The 19,663-nt window shown below is 40.9% G+C and overlaps 2 protein-coding genes across 3 annotated transcripts in view; both read left to right on the forward strand.

Moving 5' to 3' along the window:
- LOC311054479 (rho guanine nucleotide exchange factor 10-like protein) overlaps positions 1 to 7,222 on the forward strand; it is a 34,162-nt gene extending 26,940 nt beyond the window's left edge. For both annotated transcript variants that reach the window (XM_084070483.1, XM_084070484.1), the window contains exons 21-28: positions 516 to 637; positions 1,496 to 1,582; positions 2,093 to 2,304; positions 2,710 to 2,867; positions 3,170 to 3,312; positions 3,702 to 3,873; positions 4,826 to 4,948; positions 5,481 to 7,222. In XM_084070483.1, the coding sequence (XP_083926609.1) occupies positions 516 to 637; positions 1,496 to 1,582; positions 2,093 to 2,304; positions 2,710 to 2,867; positions 3,170 to 3,312; positions 3,702 to 3,873; positions 4,826 to 4,948; positions 5,481 to 6,100 (1,637 nt within the window). In that variant the 3' untranslated portion in view covers positions 6,101 to 7,222. The remainder of the gene's footprint in view (positions 1 to 515; positions 638 to 1,495; positions 1,583 to 2,092; positions 2,305 to 2,709; positions 2,868 to 3,169; positions 3,313 to 3,701; positions 3,874 to 4,825; positions 4,949 to 5,480) is intronic.
- A 998-nt stretch (positions 7,223 to 8,220) lies between these two features.
- On the forward strand, positions 8,221 to 17,133 carry LOC311054001 (protein regulator of cytokinesis 1-like). The gene is made up of 14 exons (XM_084069849.1): positions 8,221 to 8,318; positions 9,817 to 9,949; positions 10,045 to 10,167; positions 10,253 to 10,486; positions 10,653 to 10,823; positions 11,011 to 11,160; positions 11,269 to 11,416; positions 11,582 to 11,718; positions 13,171 to 13,266; positions 14,014 to 14,160; positions 14,241 to 14,369; positions 15,642 to 15,749; positions 16,070 to 16,198; positions 16,604 to 17,133. Exons 1-14 carry the CDS (start codon positions 8,302 to 8,304, stop codon positions 16,673 to 16,675), a joined length of 1,794 nt encoding a protein of 597 aa, XP_083925975.1. The 5' UTR covers positions 8,221 to 8,301; the 3' UTR covers positions 16,676 to 17,133.
- The last annotated feature ends 2,530 nt before the right edge of the window (positions 17,134 to 19,663 follow it).

The following is a 19,663-nucleotide window of genomic DNA, read 5'->3' on the forward strand; positions in this document are numbered from 1 at the left end:
ACCTATCTAAAACATACTTTGCTTAAAACTGAATAAACAAAACAGAAGAAAAACATCAAGAAAAAGGTTCGATGTGTATAAAATTCATGTGCATCATGAAATAAAAACATCAAGGCAATCATTAAAATTATGGAAAGGCCTTCTGGTAGAAATATGTTTTATGAAATGATTTAAAAGAAGACCATATGAGCTCCTCAGGCAGGTTGTTCCAGAGTTAAGGAACCCTGGCAGCAAAGACACTGTGTCACCAGCCTTAGGCACCAGCAGTGCCTAAGGAGCTCAGGATGCGCACAGGCTTGTAAGGTGTTAGTAACTCTAAAATCAGTAATCAGGAGCCAGGCCATGAAGTACCATACAGTTTTGGGGTTACAGTCAGTTTCATAGAGCTGTGTGTGTGCGTGCCCGCATGCGTGCGTGTGTGCGTGCGTGCATGCTTGCGTCTGTGCGTGCATGCGTGTGTTGGTCTGTTTTAGGTGTGATAATTCCCACTTCATGAGTTGTTTTCCTTTTGACAGGAGAGGAGAACACACCAGGCTGGGATTGTCCCGAGGACGATGGCAGGACCAGAGCTCCATTCTGGTGTCCACTGTTGGCCTGTCGGTTACCCATATTTACCAACAAAACACAGGCGACCAAGGTAGGCACATTTGATGTTCAACAACGGTTTGGAACATATCTACTTTATTTGAGATTATGATGCAGTGGTGGATACAGAACATATCTAATGAGGTTATAAAGCGTATATATTATAATGAATTAATATATTGAATTATAATGAATCAATATGCCAATTTTATAATAATAATAATGGATTTATTATTCACTGTCTATTTGCCCGTGGATACAACCCTGGTATGATGAGTGCACTGTAAACTCCTGAGTGTTAAACCAATGGATAAATGAACAGTGAGGATTTTACTGTGTATGGTAAATAGATAGATTGGTTGTAAAGAGAGAATGATTGTACGTTTGATGAGGTTATCTAAGCCGTAGAATTAATGAGATGAATACAGTATTCCTTTTAGATATTTGTATTACAAACTGGGATCATTCATTGTTTACGAAGTGGCTGAATTATTATTGTTTAAGAAGTGCCACATTATTCAATTTCAATATCCGTAGGTCTTCCTGTGCAGTGTACACATGTCTGTACAGTATGTGTTGTATGTATGTGACTTAAAGTGAGCCTAATTGTCAAATTCATCAGCCTTCCCTCTGCAACCCTGCAGACTAACATAAAGGCACAGCGTCGCTGTGGCAGAAACCTTGAACATACTGCACTATCGTACTGACTTGAACACTCCACCGATAAAACCCTTTCTTTAGAAAATAACTTAAAGTGACATTTCTTGTTAAAATCAGTGTTAAATACAGTAGCTATAGATTCTGATAGCAATCATTGCTATAGAGTGTTTGTTCAGTTTTGGTTACATTTGTACACAAATTAACAACAGTTTCACTGTAAAGGTTTCTTCATGTTTTCATGTTGTTGCAGCTGGAAGCAGCTCTTCACAGTCCAGCCCAGTGTGCCCTCCTGGGTTTTGGTGCAGCCAGTACCTCGCTTCCACAGGGCTACCTCTGGGTGAGTAGCTACAGTACAGACACTTAACCCATACAGTATTACCCATACAGAGTTACATTCACGCTCAGGATTTTGATGAGTAGTCAAATCATTATACTGGACAATATATTGACATTGTATCCATATCATAATTTAAGATATTCTCAGGGATTTTGGAATATTGTGATATGACATAATTCTTATCTTTTCCTTAATGGTGGCCTTACAGTAAGGGCACCTTCAGAACAAAATATTTTGGGGATCCTTGACATGAAAACGTTTGAGAACCACTGATATAGTAACATAGGTTTTTCAGAAAACTGTTTTCTGAACATTTTTAGAATCAGCCTCAGGTCTTAATGGGTTAATGCAGCTATAGTTCTGGCCATGATCACAGTATAGTCCAATTGTTGTTTTGGGCTAAGCTATTTATCTAACTTGTACATCCTTAGCTCCTCTCTTAACGAGAGAGTCTATAAGCGACCAGGCCTTCATGAACACATTTTGTTCTGTTTGATTTGACATGATCAGGTGGCCAGTGGAGGTAAATGTCAGAGCCAAGGTCAACTGGAGATCTTATCCCTCAACCGTACAACACCCCGCCTGGTCAAGTCCATCCAGGTGGGAGCCCCGGTCCTGTGTCTGGAGTATGTGACCGAGCACTGTCCCACCACGGAGGGACAGGAAACCCCTGGTACAGCCAAGACAGGCAATACTATCTGTGTCGGCCTGCAGGATGGCAAGTGAGTCAAATGATCCACCTACTTAGTCAAATCCTCAGTGTTCATTTACGCAGGCCTGAAAGGGGTCTACTGCGGCCCGCCGGCCCCCATCATGATTCTCAGAAAAATAATTGATACTACCTCTAACGCCGTCGCCGCCACCACCTCCCTCACCCCCCCCTCGCTGCTGGTTGCAGGCTGCTCTCTTTTTTGCTAACTCTTGCTAACTACGGCCAGGGCTGGCTATTTTTCTGAGAAAAATAGCCAGCCATGGCCGTAGTTAGCATTAGTTTCACCATGGGTGGCCTCATTTATTCTTTGTATTTATCAAGTAACAAAAGCCATAGTTTTTCAACACACCCCGCACAAGTTGTGCGTTTGCCTTTGTGAATACGCTGTTAAGAAGCCTTCTCTTGACCATGCCAGGATCCTGGTGTACGGTAGCATGGACACGGCTGTCCAGTGCCTGCAGAGCTTCCCCAACCCCGATGGCTGTCCAGTGCTGTGCCTCAAACACTCAGCGTCCTTCCTGTTTGCCGGACTGGCCAATGGAAAAGTGGCTGTGTACAACAGACAGACTGGAGGTGAGTGACCGTCACCGAACCATATGTGCCTTCTGTCTCTACATAACACTGATGTTAAACTGAGCAAAGGACCAAATAATAATGATGAGAATTCCTGTCCAAAATAAAGAATTCACATTTGTATGTAGTCAAGAGAAATGTATATTGTACTGTCCCCCTATTTAACTGTTTATATATTACTTTGAGACATGAGAAGCAACTCCTTTGCAAACAAGTGAAACTGAGGATGAGCTGTGAACAGTGCTGCTAGAAAATTGGCAATTGATAACCCGGCATCCATCACTGTTGGACATGTCTTTCAGAGAGCCTCTGGGATCCTGAGTCCTGCAGGCTGGTGACTCTGGGTACTGCACCCGTCCGTACCCTCCTCACCCTGGAAGACTGTGTGTGGGCCAGCTGTGCCAACCGAATCAGCGTCATACAGAAATCTAGCCTCCAGATTCAGGTCGGCAGGGTGAAAACACTCTCAAGCCTTATTTATACTGTCTTTACATATTGAGCTTCATGAAAAGGCCAACAGTTCAACAAATAATGTTTAAGAAAACCCAAGAAAATCATTATCCACCATAGTTTGGGGATCAGTTCATTTCTAGAGAAATGTTTACTTTTGTTCAGCATCTTAAGAAATGAAATACGTTCTTGCCACTCTTACATTGTGTGCTAAAAAAAGTAACATTTAAGACATGTTGATTTCATGAAATTATCAATTTTTAAATGGTAAAATATTTATTAGTAAATATATCCATATTTACAGTATCTTATCTTATCTTATCTTATCTTGTCTTGTCTTGTCTTGTCTTGTCTTGTCTTGTCTTGTCTTGTCTTATACTGCAGAGTTTTGAAGCCCACCCAGAGGCATCATCCAGTGTGAGTCACATGATGCGCTCTGGCGGTGGGGTGTGGATGGCCTTCTCGCAGGGATCCTCCATTCACCTCTTTCACACTGAGACCCTCCAACACCTGCAGGAAATTAACATCTCCACACGCTCAGCACATCTTACAGTAGGCAAGTTGTTGGGATCATGGAAATTTAAAACAGGATGAGGTACTAAAAATGTGCCCTGAGGCATAATGTGCCACAATCACTATGCAAATGAGGAGGTTTCAACATGTGATGGAGCATGTTGTATGTCAGACATATGAGCTGAAGCAATAACTGCTGTGTTCTTGATGACGCACCAGCATTTGACTATTGATTATGCTGTGCAGTCATGCAACGGTAGGTGATTGCTTGCATTTATCTTTCCGTTCTCTGCCCTCAGTTATCTTTGTCTTTATACACTTTTTCCATTAAAATAAAACAATTTCTTAAGCACTGCTTAAGAAATCTAGCATAATAAACCTTGCACTAAGACAAAGTATTTTTCAAATCAAATTTTTACTTTAATGTTTTCTTCTCTAAAACCAGATTAGATTTTCTCAAATGCTTTCATGCATAATTATAATAATTTCATGCTATTGCTTGAAATGATAAAACTAGTCTAAGTAGCAGTAGTCTCGCATGGCCATAATAATTTCATGCTATTGCTTGAAATGATAAAACCGGTCTAAGTAGCAGTAGTCTCGCATGGCCAGCCTCTCCACTGCTCCGCCTACTCTCTCTGCCTAAGGAGAGTACTGCTCTTTCTCAAGCGCAGTACTAAAGTAGCAGTGGTTAACTAGTAATAGGAATGATAGTATTGTACATCAACTCATCACCTTCCGGGGTTACAATTTTACAATCATGTACTGGCCAGGTTTAAACCAACAAATATCTTGCTGTATGTCTATATTTTAATTTCAATCATATCCAATTTTGGGGGACTGGTTTGTGTTAGTTACTCACCTTAGTTACACCTGAGTTACTGCATCATCTGCCATCTGTCTGCAATAGGTGTTGTTGTTATGCAATCATTCAATATACAAAAATGAACCCCCAAAAACGTGTCAGCGCAGTAACATGGATTTTTATATTCCAGGTCAGGGCACGGTCCAGGTAACCAGTTTGCTGATCTACCAGGGACTGCTATGGGTTGGCACTGCCCAGGGTCTCATCCTCACCTTTCCTGTGCCCACACTGGAGGGCATCCCAAAGATAACGGGTGAGAATGGGCTCAGCATGGGAGAAACATCACATTTGAATAATGTTTCTCAAATTATTTGTTCCAATTACAGATTACTATATTTCTGATATACTGTATGTAAAACGAAATGTGTTGTCTTTTGGTCCCTGAAGCCATCAATACAGTTCTGTATTCCTGTGTTCTCAAAGCTTTCCTGCTGTAGGTCATTTCAGCCACATCGGCAGCATTCTGGGAGTCTAAAGTTTAAAGAATGTGTAGTCAGCTCCACCACCCTGGAGTACAGTAACACTGGCATCAATCCTACAGTTACTGTAGCTATGGCAGTGGTTCAGAATGGCAACACACCAGAACATCTACTGCCATACTTTTTAAACAGTTTATTTGAGATAATGAAACTTGAAAATCTGAGTTATGATAATACTCTACTAATACCTCAAGGTAATACCTTGAGGTAAAGGTATTAGCAGTCTAGTAGAACATGTGACACCAACATTTTGCTACTTATACCTGCATGAGAAGACTATTGATTCTTTTGTTTTGTCCCCCCCAGGTAAAGGAATGACATCGTTGAATGCTCACTGCGGTCCTGTCGACTTCCTTGTGGCAACCTGCAGCACACTATCGGCAGACATGCTCAAACGAGACTCGCTCTGCAGCGGCAGTGACCAGGGAAGTGAGGGAGGGGAAGGTGGCGGAGGGGAAACTATGGGAGGGGAAAAGAAAGGGAGAGAGGAGACGGTTAGTGTCCAGAGACATCCCTCCTTTGACTCTGTGCCTTCATTGGGTTCCCCGCAAAGGGAAGACAAACCCAGGGGGGTTCTGCTACAGTACCGTCTCCGTTCCACCAGCCAGCTACCTGGGAAGCCGCTGACTGCAGAGCCAGACCACCAGCAACCCCCCACGCCAGAGGACTCCCTGGAGCACAGCCCAGAGGATGGCTCCATCTACGAACTGAGCGAGGACCCTGAGGTGTGGGTGCGGGGTCAGCCGATAGGCTTGTCCAGGGAGGGGACAACCAGACGCAATAAGGTCACCTCATCGGCGGTCTTCTCTGGCGGGCGGGGCTACCGCAGACTAGGGGAGGGGGCTTCAGCAGCCAGCTGCAGGGACACGAGTGACACTGACAGCACACTGCTAGTCTGGCAGCTACCCCTGACTTTCTGCCAGTGAAAGGCTATTTGGATTTGATGCAGTGCCACACACACACACACACACACACACCATTTTTAACCCTAACCGTAAAGCCTGAGTTATATTTTTTTGCATCCCGGTGTTGCACAACTAAGTTTAAATCAGGCATAACTCCAACCATAAACCTAACCTCTAAATGCCAAATCCTAACCCTGACCTCCAACCTGAATATTTTCCTAATTGCAAGTATAACTCTAAAAGTCTTCTTCAACCATAAAACAACCATTTCTCACAGTACGAAGTGGGAGCTCTGACTGACAGAAGGAGACGTTTCAAGAATGTAAGCGGTACTTGATGGATTCACAGACTTCAGCATATTACCTCCCAGTGCCAGCTCATTCTGTAGCTATGCGTCACATGGTTGACGATACAGTGTTCCTTATGAATCGTATATGTTATTTCACTGAGGGCTATGAGGCAATGTGCTGATTGTACATAATATTGTGTATATATTTATGTGTGTTGTTGCATATAATGACTCGACCAGGAACAGAATAATGTTTGAAATGCATTGAAATACTTTTCCATGTAAACTGTTTAATCAAAAGTGTGAAATGTACCCCAGAGCACTGCAAAGTAAAAGTAGAAATAAATAAAGTGGTGGTGATGATGATAATGATAATAATAATAATAGGCATACTTGAAAGGATTTCAGTTTGTGGTGTAGAACAATGCAGGCACAGTACTACTACTGCTGCTGTAACCCTGATTTATACTTTGTCATACGACAAATACATGTTATTTTATGATGTGACGCTAGATATAAATTAAGCATCACACTCCCCGAGGGGAAAAAAGGGAACTATATTTACATCTATTATCATCTGCTATTTCTGTGGATAGAATGTGCACTGCATAAAAAGACTATCCAGAAACAAGCTCCTGCGCCTGATCCTTTTACTGTGATGTTTTGTGAACATGAAAAATGTGTTTGTTTGTTTAATTGTTTCTTTTTTTGATCGTCCATTTTTTTCAGTAATCACGAACATGTGAATAAAAGAGTGGTAAAGATGTGTAGCTCTGCCGGTCACAGCATCCTGACTATTTAATGGTACAAAGTACATGTTGGACCTTTTTTAATAAAACATGGTGAAAGCCCCATTTTAACCTGTTGGATGGGATATTTCTTTTTTTTCTTAATTTTATTTTCTAAATTAGATCACATTCAGACAAATACATAAACCACCAAGAGAGCAAAACAGTACTGATATCTACTGTATACATACTTAGTACATAGGAAACATTACATGCAGACTTCCTATAACAAACTAAGTACTGTAGATGCTTAGCCATTCTCATGTTGATAATGAATTGAAGATAGGACCACAATGGAAACATGGAGGCCTCAGGCCTTTTTGTGTTATCCTTTAAGCATTGCTTACGTAATTGTACTTTGCTGTACTGTTTACAATTTGTTAATATAATATTCAATCAAAACACATACTTTACCAGAAGGAGAAGGACACATAATTAAATAATGTTAATACATACAACATAAATGAGGCTTTGGGATCAATACAATGCTGTGGTTAATAACTTTTTTCCTTTAAATACATTTATTCCATCACACTGTTAATTGGTGTGTCTTCTATTAACCAGTGCGCTGTAATGCATTTATTTTTGCCACTAACATAACATGTTCAAGAGATAAGGGTTTTTAAACCCTTCAGGTTTAGCCATTTTTGGGGTCATTGATTGAATTTAAATACTTAATTCATATATTCATGTAGTATTTTGTTTTTCAATAATTGTATTGTTTTTTTCTTTTTAGATTTAGATCACTTTCACATCCCATAAAAATGGCATAAAAAATGTAGTATTTTAATGCAGAACCAAAATAAGTGTAGCTAGGTGTGTGCGTGCGTGCGTGCGTGCGTGTGTCTGTGTGTGTGTGTGTGTGTGTGTGTGTGTGTGTGTGTGTGTGTGTGTGTGTGTGTGTGTGTGTGTGTGTGTGTGTGTGTGTGTGTGTGCGCGCGCGCGCGCCCGTGTGTATGTTGTAGGCGGGGCTCTAAACCAGACCACCACTCAGAGCGTAGTGATGCTAACTGCTTCAGCCAATAAAGAGCCGTAACGTCATTCAGATTCAGCATTTGAAATATTCACGACACTCAGTCAAGAGCTCAGAGTCAGCTGTTTATTTGAGTCGTCGAATCGAACGTTCGTTTCTGCTCTTTGTAACCATGAACATGAGGAGAAGGTTAGTTTATATGTATATTTTTTGTTTTGTTTTGAAAATGTAGACGAAATTGTTGTTCGATTGCGTATTATTGTCAAGTGTTTACTTTAAACCGTTGGGCTAGCTTCCTAGCAGTGTTGCCATGTCCCTTTATTATAAGCGACTTTGTGCTTGTTTTTCTGTGAAGTTGATTGTAAATTAAGCAGCTCTGCAAGCTCTGTGCTTGTAAATCTGCTATTTTCAAATGGTCAACATATATGTTTAAAGGGCGAAGGGGCTCGCTTCTTTTGGGCTTGTTTTCATAGACCTGGTTGCTTTTTTCTCTCGCAAAACCTGGCAACACTAGCCAGTGTGTTTAGCATTTAATAACTGCGTGTGTGTGTTACATTAACCACTTCAGCGCGAAAGACTGGTGACGCAAGGTTACTTCAGCGCTATTTAAACTTTGGCAGATCTACTTTTCAAAAAGATTTGAAACCCCTGAAAAGTTCAGGCTGAAATGAAACATTCTGCATAATGAGTACTTTTACTTTTGGTACTTTAATATATTGTGATGCCAATACTTTTGTACTTTTACTTACTCAAGTACCTTTTGAATACCAGACTTTTACTTGTAACGAGAGTATTTCTATTAATACTTATACTTAAGTAAAACATTTGAGTACTTTTCCCACCAATGCGGTAGCCCCGTTTGGACCCTCTCTCTACGCTATGTAGCTCAGCTGTTGGAGAGATGAGTAGTGAAGCCTTGGATCAAGACTGTCATAGATGTATTTTTTATCGAGTCTGACTTTGCTTTTGTATCTATGATAGTCTTGGTCTTGATACCCCCCTATATTCAGTGGACATCCGCACGCAAAGCCCGTACTTCTCCGTAGTACATGTCATGTACAAAAAGAAAGTGCTGACCCTGTAGCCACGGGTGTTAACTTGACATTAGGAACCTGCACTGTACTGTGTGCACTGTATTAGTCCGTATTTTTCAGTTACAGTTTTGTGTTTTAATCCTATCTGTGCCCGAACGCCATTTAATTACTCGTTTACATCGAATGTAATTCCGACTTTCACCTGATGCGCCCCGCAACTACCAGCCATTGAGGAATACAGGGAACTTCTCAAAGTGGGAGCATGTTTCCTCAGCCCTATGTTCCCTCAAAACGAACAGTAATCCCAGTCCTAAACTGAGGGAACATTGGCATGACCCCCTCAACTCCACTTTGAGAACCAGTGACTATATTATTTAACCTGAACTTTATTTCATGAGCAAGCGCATCCCTCAATGTTAAATACAGCCATGCTGGCAGAAAAACCTGGTTTAAAAGTTTAAAGTCGTCGATCTATAGTGGCGGGGAAGGTCACAGAACAGGGCTACTTCTCCCCTAATTTTGCGTACTGGTCTACTTCAAGTTAGGAGTTATAAAGTTATTACTGCGAACTCTTTCAATTCAGCCCTGCCTATCTATATGTTACGCTTGACATTATACCTCTAAAATTGACCTCATTCTTCCTGTCATTGCAGTGAAGTCCATGCAGAGGAGGCAGTGACCTACCTCCGCAAGGCCTTGCTTAAACTTCAGGACATTTGGGAGGAAGTAGGGATCCTAGAAGAACAGCGTATAGAGAGAACACATATTGTGTCTAAACACATTAAAGTGAGTACCACATTGCCTGGCAAAAAGTCTACCATTAGTTGTTGTCCTCAGGTAACTGGAGAGCTGATCAACATTCGGTTTATTTGTATTTAAAGGGATTGCTGGACCAAATGATTGAAGAAGAGGATGAAATGAAGACGAGGATGGCTGAAAACATTCGAGTGTTTCAGCAGGAGATCAATGCGCTGTGCGAGCAACTTAAGCTTCCCCCTTTTGAGGTACATTCCCATGTTTTTTTTTTAGTTTTTGCATCATTCATATGTTTTAGGAAGACCATTAAAATCCTTCACCATGTGACTTTAGGCGGAAAGGGGAGGTACCATGCTGCAGCTGGAGAAGGCAACTCGCACATGTGCGGAGGATTTGCGGAGACAGAAGGGTGACAGAATGGAGGGGCTCTTTGCTCTCGTGTCTGAAGACCGTGAGCTGTGTGACATAATGACTTCCTCCCCCTATGTCATCAGCCATGACGATATACCGTCCCAGAAGCAGCTGCAGGACTACCGCTCATACCTGGATGACCTAGCCAAAGAGAAGGTTTAATGCTTGGGTGTTTTTTCTGTGTTGTAAATGTCTGCAGTTGATACGAGACCCAACGGTGCTTTAGCATTACTTTGAACTATTATAGCTTCCTGTTGTGCAACATGTGTAAATATTAATCACACAAGCTAAGTGGCTTCCTGCCTACTGTCTGCTTTTTCAGGAGCGTCGGCATAAGGAGTTCATCAGCATAAAGAAGCAGGTCTTATCATGTATGGGTGATCTGGAGTTGGTCCCTGAAACAAGTTTCGAGAAGCAGGTGTTGTGTGAGGATGAGGGGCATTTCTGCCTTTCCACAAACAACCTTGACAGCCTCAAACTCCACCTCAGTCAGGTAAAGACTTCAATTACACCTAACCACTAAATATTTAGTTGATAGAGTTCCCCAGGGGTCTATGCTTGGTAGACTCCGTTTTATCTCTCTACACCAGAAATGGCAGATCTGCAATCTCACGTTCAGACAATGTCACCCCTCCTGTCTGTAAATAAAGATGTAATGGCCTTTTTTTTTGTTCCACCAGTTGGAAGCTGCAAAGCTGCAGAACGAGCAGCATTGTTCTAAAGTCCGTACCAAGATCCAGGACATGTGGGAGAGACTGCAGATTCCTCAGGAAGAGCGGGAGTCCATGTCTGACCACATGGCCAACTCCAAGAAGAGGAATCGAGCGGCAGTAAGTTATTTTAGTTGCACGTGTGTTTATGGATGTGTGGCGACATTGTCAACATTTCCTGACGGTCATTGCCTCAATTTACCTGTCATGTGTGTTCTGTCTGACCAGCTCGAAGATGAGCTCCAGCGGCTGGAGGAGCTAAAGTTGAAGAGCATGAAAACCTTCACTGAGGTTATCAGAGCGGAGGTCGTGTTGTTGTGGGACAAATGTCTCTATAGCCAGGAGCAGCGACAGGCCTTCACTCCCTATTATGGTGGTGAGTAGCTGACCTGACACCCCATTGATTGGTGTTTTTCTTGACAAAGTGCTTATGCATGACCATATTTGTACATATCTGTCAAAAAGGCTTAAACGCAAAAAAGCTCGAGCTTATGTCCATTGTGGTCCTGAGTGCAAACGATAACAATGCATCTTTCTTAAGACGACTTCACAGAGGAGCTCCTCAACCAGCACGAACAGGAGGTCGTGATTCTCAAGAAGTACTATGAGGATCACAGAGAGCTGTTTGAGGGAGTCGCACACTGGCAAGAAAGCTGGGAACTGTTTGTGGAGCTTGATGTGAGTACTGTCTTCTAGAGATTGTAGACATATGGAAAAATTATATATGTTTATGTGTTTACTCTTCAGCACAAATCTTTATTTGGAGACTAGAATCCAGTGAGTTGGCTACCCCCTTGGGCAAAATCATAACACAAAGCAAACATTGAAGTATGTTATTTTTAAAGAAATGCTGGATATTGAAAAACCATACCATTATTTAGTCAATTTGAACTTTTCACTGAATTTCAGGTAATCTTTAGAAAATATGTACTGTATATATTGTCAAACATGGTGAAGGGGCATTTCAACTCAGTACTCAGGCTGTTGTGTGGACTCCAGACAGTTTGTAAGTTGCTTTTTCAGTGTTTAGATATTTGATACTCATTTGGTCAGACGGCCCCCTTCAGACCATCAAATGGCAAACTCCATGTTACTCATTAGCCAAATTCCAATACTCTAATGTCTGCATCCTCCAGTATGGCGGTGTTACGGTGAAATTGGTGACCTGGACTTCACATAACTCACACTGAGGTCTTGCAATACATGGCCTAAATATCACTTGTTTAGATATTTGATACTCATTTGGTCAGACGGCCCCCTTCAGACCATCAAATGGCAAACTCCATGTTACTCATTAGCCAAATTCCAATACTCTAATGTCTGCATCCTCCAGTATGGCGGTGTTACGGTGAAATTGGTGACCTGGACTTCACATAACTCACACTGAGGTCTTGCAATACATGGCCTAAATATCACTAGTTTTAACTCTGCTAATAAACAAACTGCAGTGATTTATGCTCGCACATCATTGACGTTATGTGAAGTCCACAAGGTGGTCACATATTTCAGCAGGTCACCAGTTTGAACCAAGATGCTAGCATCCCGCTTGTAAATTGAGGCTATATAGGAAGTGTTCCGTTTGCATTTCGGATCGAATCTAGAAAGATGGCGGGTTTGAAATTGCTGCAAAATGGGCTTCATTTACGGTCTGTAGAAACCAATGGCGTGATGCTGTCCATATTCTTTTACGGTCTATGGTTTGAACATAACACAGCCATGCTGGAGAATGTGAGGAGGCAGAATGTGAGAATTGGAATTTGGCTATAGAAAACGCACGTCCCTTGTCCTGGTGACTGACATTGTCCTAAACAGTGAGTGGACTGTCATTTTCATTTAAAAAAAATATAAGTTTCATCTCAGGAAAAGTTTTTGAAAAATGACGTTGAAAACACACGCCCCTTGTTCTGGTGACTAACGTGTTTAACTTTAAGTTGAATGCGCATGTACTGTCTGATCTAATGAATATTGAATGTCTAAATATTGAATCGAGCAACTTAAAAACTGTCTGGGGTGCACACAAAAGCCAGAGTAGATGTTAGAATGACCCCAGAAGTGTTTGAAAGTGAAATACTTAATTTGTCAATTGTGTATAGTGACATTACTCCATGTATGCACATTGTTCCACCTTAGAAAAAGGCCAATGATCCCTCCAGATTGAACAACAGAGGAGGGAACCTTCTTAAAGAACAGAAGCAAAGGTCTGATGTGCATAAATCTCTGACCAAGGTGAGCAGATATCTTGAAATGCTATTTATTGGCACAGTGTTCAATGATGAATAGAAGTACTGTACAGGAACAAAATGCTCACTGAAACCCAAAACGGTTGGTCTTCAAAGCCTACATGTTTGATTATGAAATTATATTTAGTGAAATTGCCATGTGCCAGCAAGATGAGTTTTGGGAAGCTACTGTATATAGTCTGTATTACTTGGCACTGGCCAGTAGGTGGTGCTCTTTGAAGCCTATTACTTTGTTCAACACACCATGGCATAAAGCATATATTAGCTTTGTTCAACACACCAGGGCATAAAGCATATATTAGCTTTGTTCAACACACCAGGGCATAGTGGTCATCAATTGTTTAACCACCTTAACCCTGGCAGTGGCATTCCTATTCTGGGCATGTCCTTATAGACATATACATCAAGTATATGGTGCGAAAACATGTCATTTTGAATACGCAATAGGCGAGGCATTATCAGACGGTACATGTAATCAGTTATTAGCACACACAACTGAATTATTGAGTACAAAGGACCACAATGGAAACAAGCCCTGTGGCTTTTTGTGTTATCCTTTTAGAATAACCTTTGACTGTACCAAGTGTATTGTTAATAAAATTGTTAAAGTATTCAATCAAAACGGCAAAATCCTCATGGTGGTGGTGTTACTTGTACAGCACACAGCTAAATCCTCAGTGTAACTACAAAAAATGGTCCCATGTTGGTGTCAACATTGTCCTCTCTTCTCCAGCTGGAGAAGACCCTGAAGGCTCAGGTTGAGGCATGGCAACAGGAGCACGGCAGGGAGTTCCTGGTTAACGGACAGCAGTTTATCGAGTTCGTCCAAATGCAGTGGAACAACCTCCAGATGGAGAAGGAGCTGGAAAAGATGGAGCGGGTAAACCACTCTAGACTAAAAACTGTCTATTTAAGTCTCATCTTATTTGGAAACCATTTTCAAAGCGTTCTTTTCAACAGCAACAGAAAAAGATCAAGCAAAAAGAAGACGATATGCGCTTCGGTACTACAATATTGACTCCTGCCAAGAGGAGGCTGGTAGCCACTCCCACTTTGAAGTCCAGTGCCACACCTGCAAAAATGAGAAAGGTAAGATCATTTTTTTTGTGCTGTGTGGTTGGGGTGTAAAAGTAAATGGAACTACCGGTAATCGATAAAAACGATATTGGCTTTAATAAAATGTATAAATCCATAACAATTTCTTTCCTTTAATGCAGTAACAAAAATGACAAACTTATACGCTCCCTAGTCCCTACACATTGAGCCTGTACATTTGTTTTTGCTTCTTTTGCATGACCCTGTTGTAAGTATATAATGCGGTTTAAGTGTTGGTTATAATTGGGTTTAAATGGTTAATCAGACAATCAAAAAAAATCTATTGGAATTTATTTTCGTTGATGTATTAAAAAAAAACTTAAAGGAGGAGTTCACCTAAAAAATGACTTATTTTCTATCAATTGCACACCCTATGAAGCCTTGAATCCATGGATTCTTTTTTGTTTTTGTCGCATTCTTAAGCTAATAATTTGATTCCCGTGTCCTACCGGCTAATGTATCCGGTAGGATACACAAAGTAGATTATTTGTGTCTCCTACCGGAAATACACACGGTCATCAAATTATTGTTTTAGGAATGCCACAAAAACAAAAATAAATCCATGAAATCAAGGCTTCATGGGGTGTATAATTGATAGAACATAAGTCATTTTTTGGGTGAACTCCTCCTTTACAAGAACTTAAGTTGCCTTTTCAGTGTTTAGATATTTGACACTCATTTGATCAGACGGCCCCCTTCAGACCATTAAATGGAAAACTCCATGTTACTCATGGGCCAAATTCCAATACTCAAATTTCTGCGCCCTCCAGTATGGCGGTGTTGCAGTGAAATTGGTGACCTGCCGGCCGATGTATGACAATCTTGTGGACTTCACATAACGTACATTGAGGTCTTGCAATACGTGGCCTAAATATCACTAGGTTTAACTCTGTTAATAAACTGCAGTGATTTATGTTCGGCCATTGGTCTACACATATTTCAGTTTGACCATAACACTGCCATGTGAGGAGGCAGAAATGTGAGAATTGTACTATGGCTATAGAAAACCGTAACACACATCCCTTGTTCAGTGAGTGGACTGTCATTTTTTTATTTCAATGTTTTTGTAATGAGTTTCATCGTCTCAGGAAAAAAAGATAAAAGGTTATTGGAAAAATGATGGCCCCCTCATACATGGGACAATATCAGTCACCAGAACAAGGGGTGTGTGTTTAAAAATAAGTAATTGATAGGTGCAGCCCTGGGTCATTATAAAATCATACTGCATGTGAATGTACACGGTTGACACCACCTCTCACCCCCCAGCTCACCAGCAGCACAGTATTGTCAACTCCCAACGCCACCTTCAGTTCAGGCTCTTCAGCAGCTAGCTGCAAGATGATAGTCAACAGGCCTCCGATGTCTTCTAGCCAGGTATGTGCATACTGATCGCCTGCTATGTTATCGTTCAGGGGTGTCAATGGAAATAACTGTTCAGAAATTGATATTGATATTCCCCCCCATAATTATATCCCCATGCTTACAATAGCCTATTTTCCACAATAATTGGCCTAATTAATCTGACAGAATTGAGAATAGTTACCATTGTATTTGTACTTAACAGTGGACCTGCAATCAGGAGAGGGAAGTCACTAGGATAGATTCTTTTAAGGAGGTTTAGATTGACGTGACATTATTGATACACATTTTGGGGCCATGCATATCATCTCACACACCCTCTGTTTGGTTGAAAGCCTCCTCGTGCGCTGGACAGAAACAAAGGGAGCGTCAGTAGAGCCCCTCTTGGTGCCTTGAGAAACGACGGCACCTCAAATGGCACCTTCAGCTCAAACTCATTGGCCGGGAGCTATTCAGAATTTGCGGTAAGTGTGTTTTTCTAATGCTTCTGTTAATGAAGAAAAATAATAATAATAATGTACACTCTGCAATTGACACACATTTCATCCTAAACAATTAAATGTGTAGGAGTTTCTTGCTTAATCAATTGTTGGCTGGCATTAACCACTTAAACCCTCTTATTCTTAGTAAAATGGACCTGAGTCAACACTGCACTTGGACCGTTTTTTCCCGTCTACACCAAAGATAGCAGATCTACAAGCTCACAATGCGTTGTGAGCTTGTAGGTCTGCTATCTTTGGTGAACGTTCACCCAGAATAGGCATGCTGGTTTAAGCTACAATCCAAATGTTTTATGTCCGTTGTCTCGATCTCTCTGCTGCAATGATGTCAGAACTTCAATAAATAAGGCTATCTTTATTTCCTTGCAGCGAGAATTATCCAAGGCGGCACAAGGCAACATGAAGACGGGACAGCTGAACTCGACTGTCAGTCGTCGGTGATGGTCCTACTGCACTAGCACACTCCAGGATCTGCTCGGGCCACCTCACTGGTGTCTCAACAAGGCATTGTTGGGCACTATCGAAGCACCTGTGCCCGACAAGTCTTGTTTTTTATGGTGTGGCAGCAATTGTTTTACCAGACATTACTGTCACGTTTTATTTGTATGGTTGTAATTCATGTTGCGTATGGTATGTCTGTAATTGTTTGACCGACTTTACTTTTTAGTTATATTATATACTATTTGATGTGCGTTTTATTTTCCATGCCTATTTGGTTATATCATATGTGGGGATGCCTGAAGAGCAGTGGAAATGTGGTCTCATATGGGAGACCAGGAATGGAATTCCAGTTTGGACATTGATTTTTGACTTTCCAAATTGCATACATTTTCATTTATTTTCCAGAAGCGCATGTTTCTATTTTTTACAAGCTGCAAATAAATATTTTTTCAAATGACTTTTTTTTATTTTATTCTTGTACAAGGGAGTTGGTCTGTTGAACCTGAACCAACCCCAATACTCCTTTTGGAAGCTATTGTCTAGCTATCAAAGTAAACTTGCACAGGTTTCTAAACAATGTAGTGGTTCATTGTGCATCTTGCCGAGTAGCCATGTCAGCACATCAGTATCACTGAAGATTTTGACACTTTATTTTTTACATTTAACGATGAGGAGCATATTCAGAATTATCCATTGCTAATCAATAGAGCAATTATTTTTGATTTCTTGTCCACCTTTTTGGAGTTGCATCATGGCAAGGTAACTACACAAACCAAAGTGGTCTAGCCCCTTTAAGCAGCGTCTCATGCCATCATTAACACAGTCCACATTTTGTCTGATCAATGCTAGAAAACATATGAATATCATATGTGTTAGAGTAATTTAATTGGATTATTAAATTCATGGGCTAAAAAATAATCTGATCCCAATTAAACTTTGGAGGACTAATGGAGGATATTGTATGCGTTCAGCCCCTTTATAATGTCAGCTACATATACTCTACTAAAGCCATATTTATAAATATGCGCACAGTGGTGTTGAGCAGTGTTTTTTGATATCCCTAGTGTTGTATGCTAGTATCCCTAGCAACAGGTAGAGTGGGTGAAACTATCCATATTTTGGTCATATTTCTTCAATAGATCTTTATTGCTCAGAAAGTTATCATCTAAAAATAGTCATTGAATTAAACCTGCTCAAAAAAATAAAGGGAACACTTTGATCCCTTAATTCTTTTTGTGTTTTTTCATGAACTGTGTACATAATGCTAACGAAAACTGCTCAAAATCATTAAGGGATCAAAGTGTTCCCTTTATTTTTTTGAGCAGTGTACATTGCATGGTGAAACAGCTTTCAATGTCTCTTTAGCGCACAAATGCATACAAACCAAGAAGATTCTGACACTATATAACATCACAAAACCCAGTGGGGCATTTAAAAACAACATGAAAAATGTCAATTTCATGTAGGTATTACTATTTGAATTAGGAAGAACACCCGGACTGGATTCACAGATCCGGATCTTCAAAAACTGCACTTATCTGGTGTTTAGGGGGCGTTACCTATGGGCGTTGTCTAATTTAAGTAGGATTTCAGGATTCATCATTCAACACCTGGGTAAGAACAGATTTGGATGTTAACAGGTTGATGAATCCTGGGTAGGATTTTATAACAGACAGTTAAAAAATATATATAAGAGAAATTTAAGATAACATTGCTTGAATGAGGCCCTTGGAGTTTCTGCATACTGCTCTTTCTGTAGCGCTGCCACAAATGGGCAGTATACGTAGTGAAAAAGCTCTGAATAGTGTGAACTTCACAGAAGCCACACCGAGCCACACACACACACTAAACTTACAAACAATCATCTTAGCTTGTGCATTAGCTCCAATCGGAACCTCACCCTCCGCTGTATAGCTCCGAGATATCTCGGAGCTACATAGCGGAGGGAGAGGTACTAAATGGGGCTACTTGTGCATATGACATTCTACGCTGCCTGAAGATGTCCCTATCATCAGACAGGTAATGTATAAAATGGCGAAATTATTTAACCACAGACCTTAAGGACAGTACCAGACACAAACATGACTTTACGATGTGATGAATGAGTTTACGGTCTTCCCTCCCCCTTATAATCATGATGGTACTCTTTGCATTGTAAATGATGTCACAGTATGAGCCAAAGTGAGAGCAGACACTCAGTAACGGTTTAAAGCCAGCACGAATTATACTTTAGTACCCGGACCTATATGGACTATATGGCCAGTCACAGAGGATCACCAAATCATCCGCGTACATCAGGTGGTAAACAGAAAATGCATTTTCAAGTCGAGATACTAATTTGATCCAATCTGGAGACAGAACTTGCACAGGATACAGGATAAACAAGTGCATTTGGAAGTGATTACACAAATAAATGACAGAGCTGATAAATGGGTACTCTCTTGCTGAAATTGGCAACCCACCTGAAAATGTATTTTCTTTTTATTAAAGAGAGACAGGAAACCTCTGTCACTGAACAAACACTATAGAAATGATTACTTTCAGATGATAAGAGCTTTAACCTTTTAACAAAAACTTACACTTACCCTACCTTTAATCATTACACTGATATCTTTTCTCTGTTAAAATGTGATGGCAGTTTGCACAAATAATGGCTCCCGATCAAACAAAGAATCCACTTCAAAATACTACTAAACACCTACAAGGCACTGAACAATCTGTCTCCCTATACCTGTTCGATCTCCTCATGTCCCCTCCCGCTCCCTCAGGTCTGGTAATGCAAACCTCCTTGAGGTCCCCAAGACTAAGTAGCCTACCGTACCTGCGGTGACGGAGCTCAAAACCTCATATAATAACCCACCTCTTCAATATCGCTTTCCCCAGCTATCTCCACCCCCCCCCCCCCTTTTCTTCATTCCACAGTTTTCATTGATTTTATTCCTTAGACATAGCCTTTTCCTAGTGTTTCCCCTCCCTAATAAATCGTAA

The sequence above is a fragment of the Gymnoscopelus microlampas genome (assembly GCF_963454915.1).
Source record: "Gymnoscopelus microlampas genome assembly, chromosome: 10".
NCBI classification, from domain to species: Eukaryota; Metazoa; Chordata; class Actinopteri; order Myctophiformes; family Myctophidae; genus Gymnoscopelus; species Gymnoscopelus microlampas.

Coding starts and splice junctions, on each gene's coding strand:
- LOC311054001 (XM_084069849.1), top strand. Junction 10,824..11,010: donor TCAAACTCCACCTCAGTCAG/GTAAAGACTTCA, acceptor TTGTTCCACCAG/TTGGAAGCTGCAAAGCTGCA. Junction 14,161..14,240: donor AGCTGGAAAAGATGGAGCGG/GTAAACCACTCT, acceptor TCTTTTCAACAG/CAACAGAAAAAGATCAAGCA.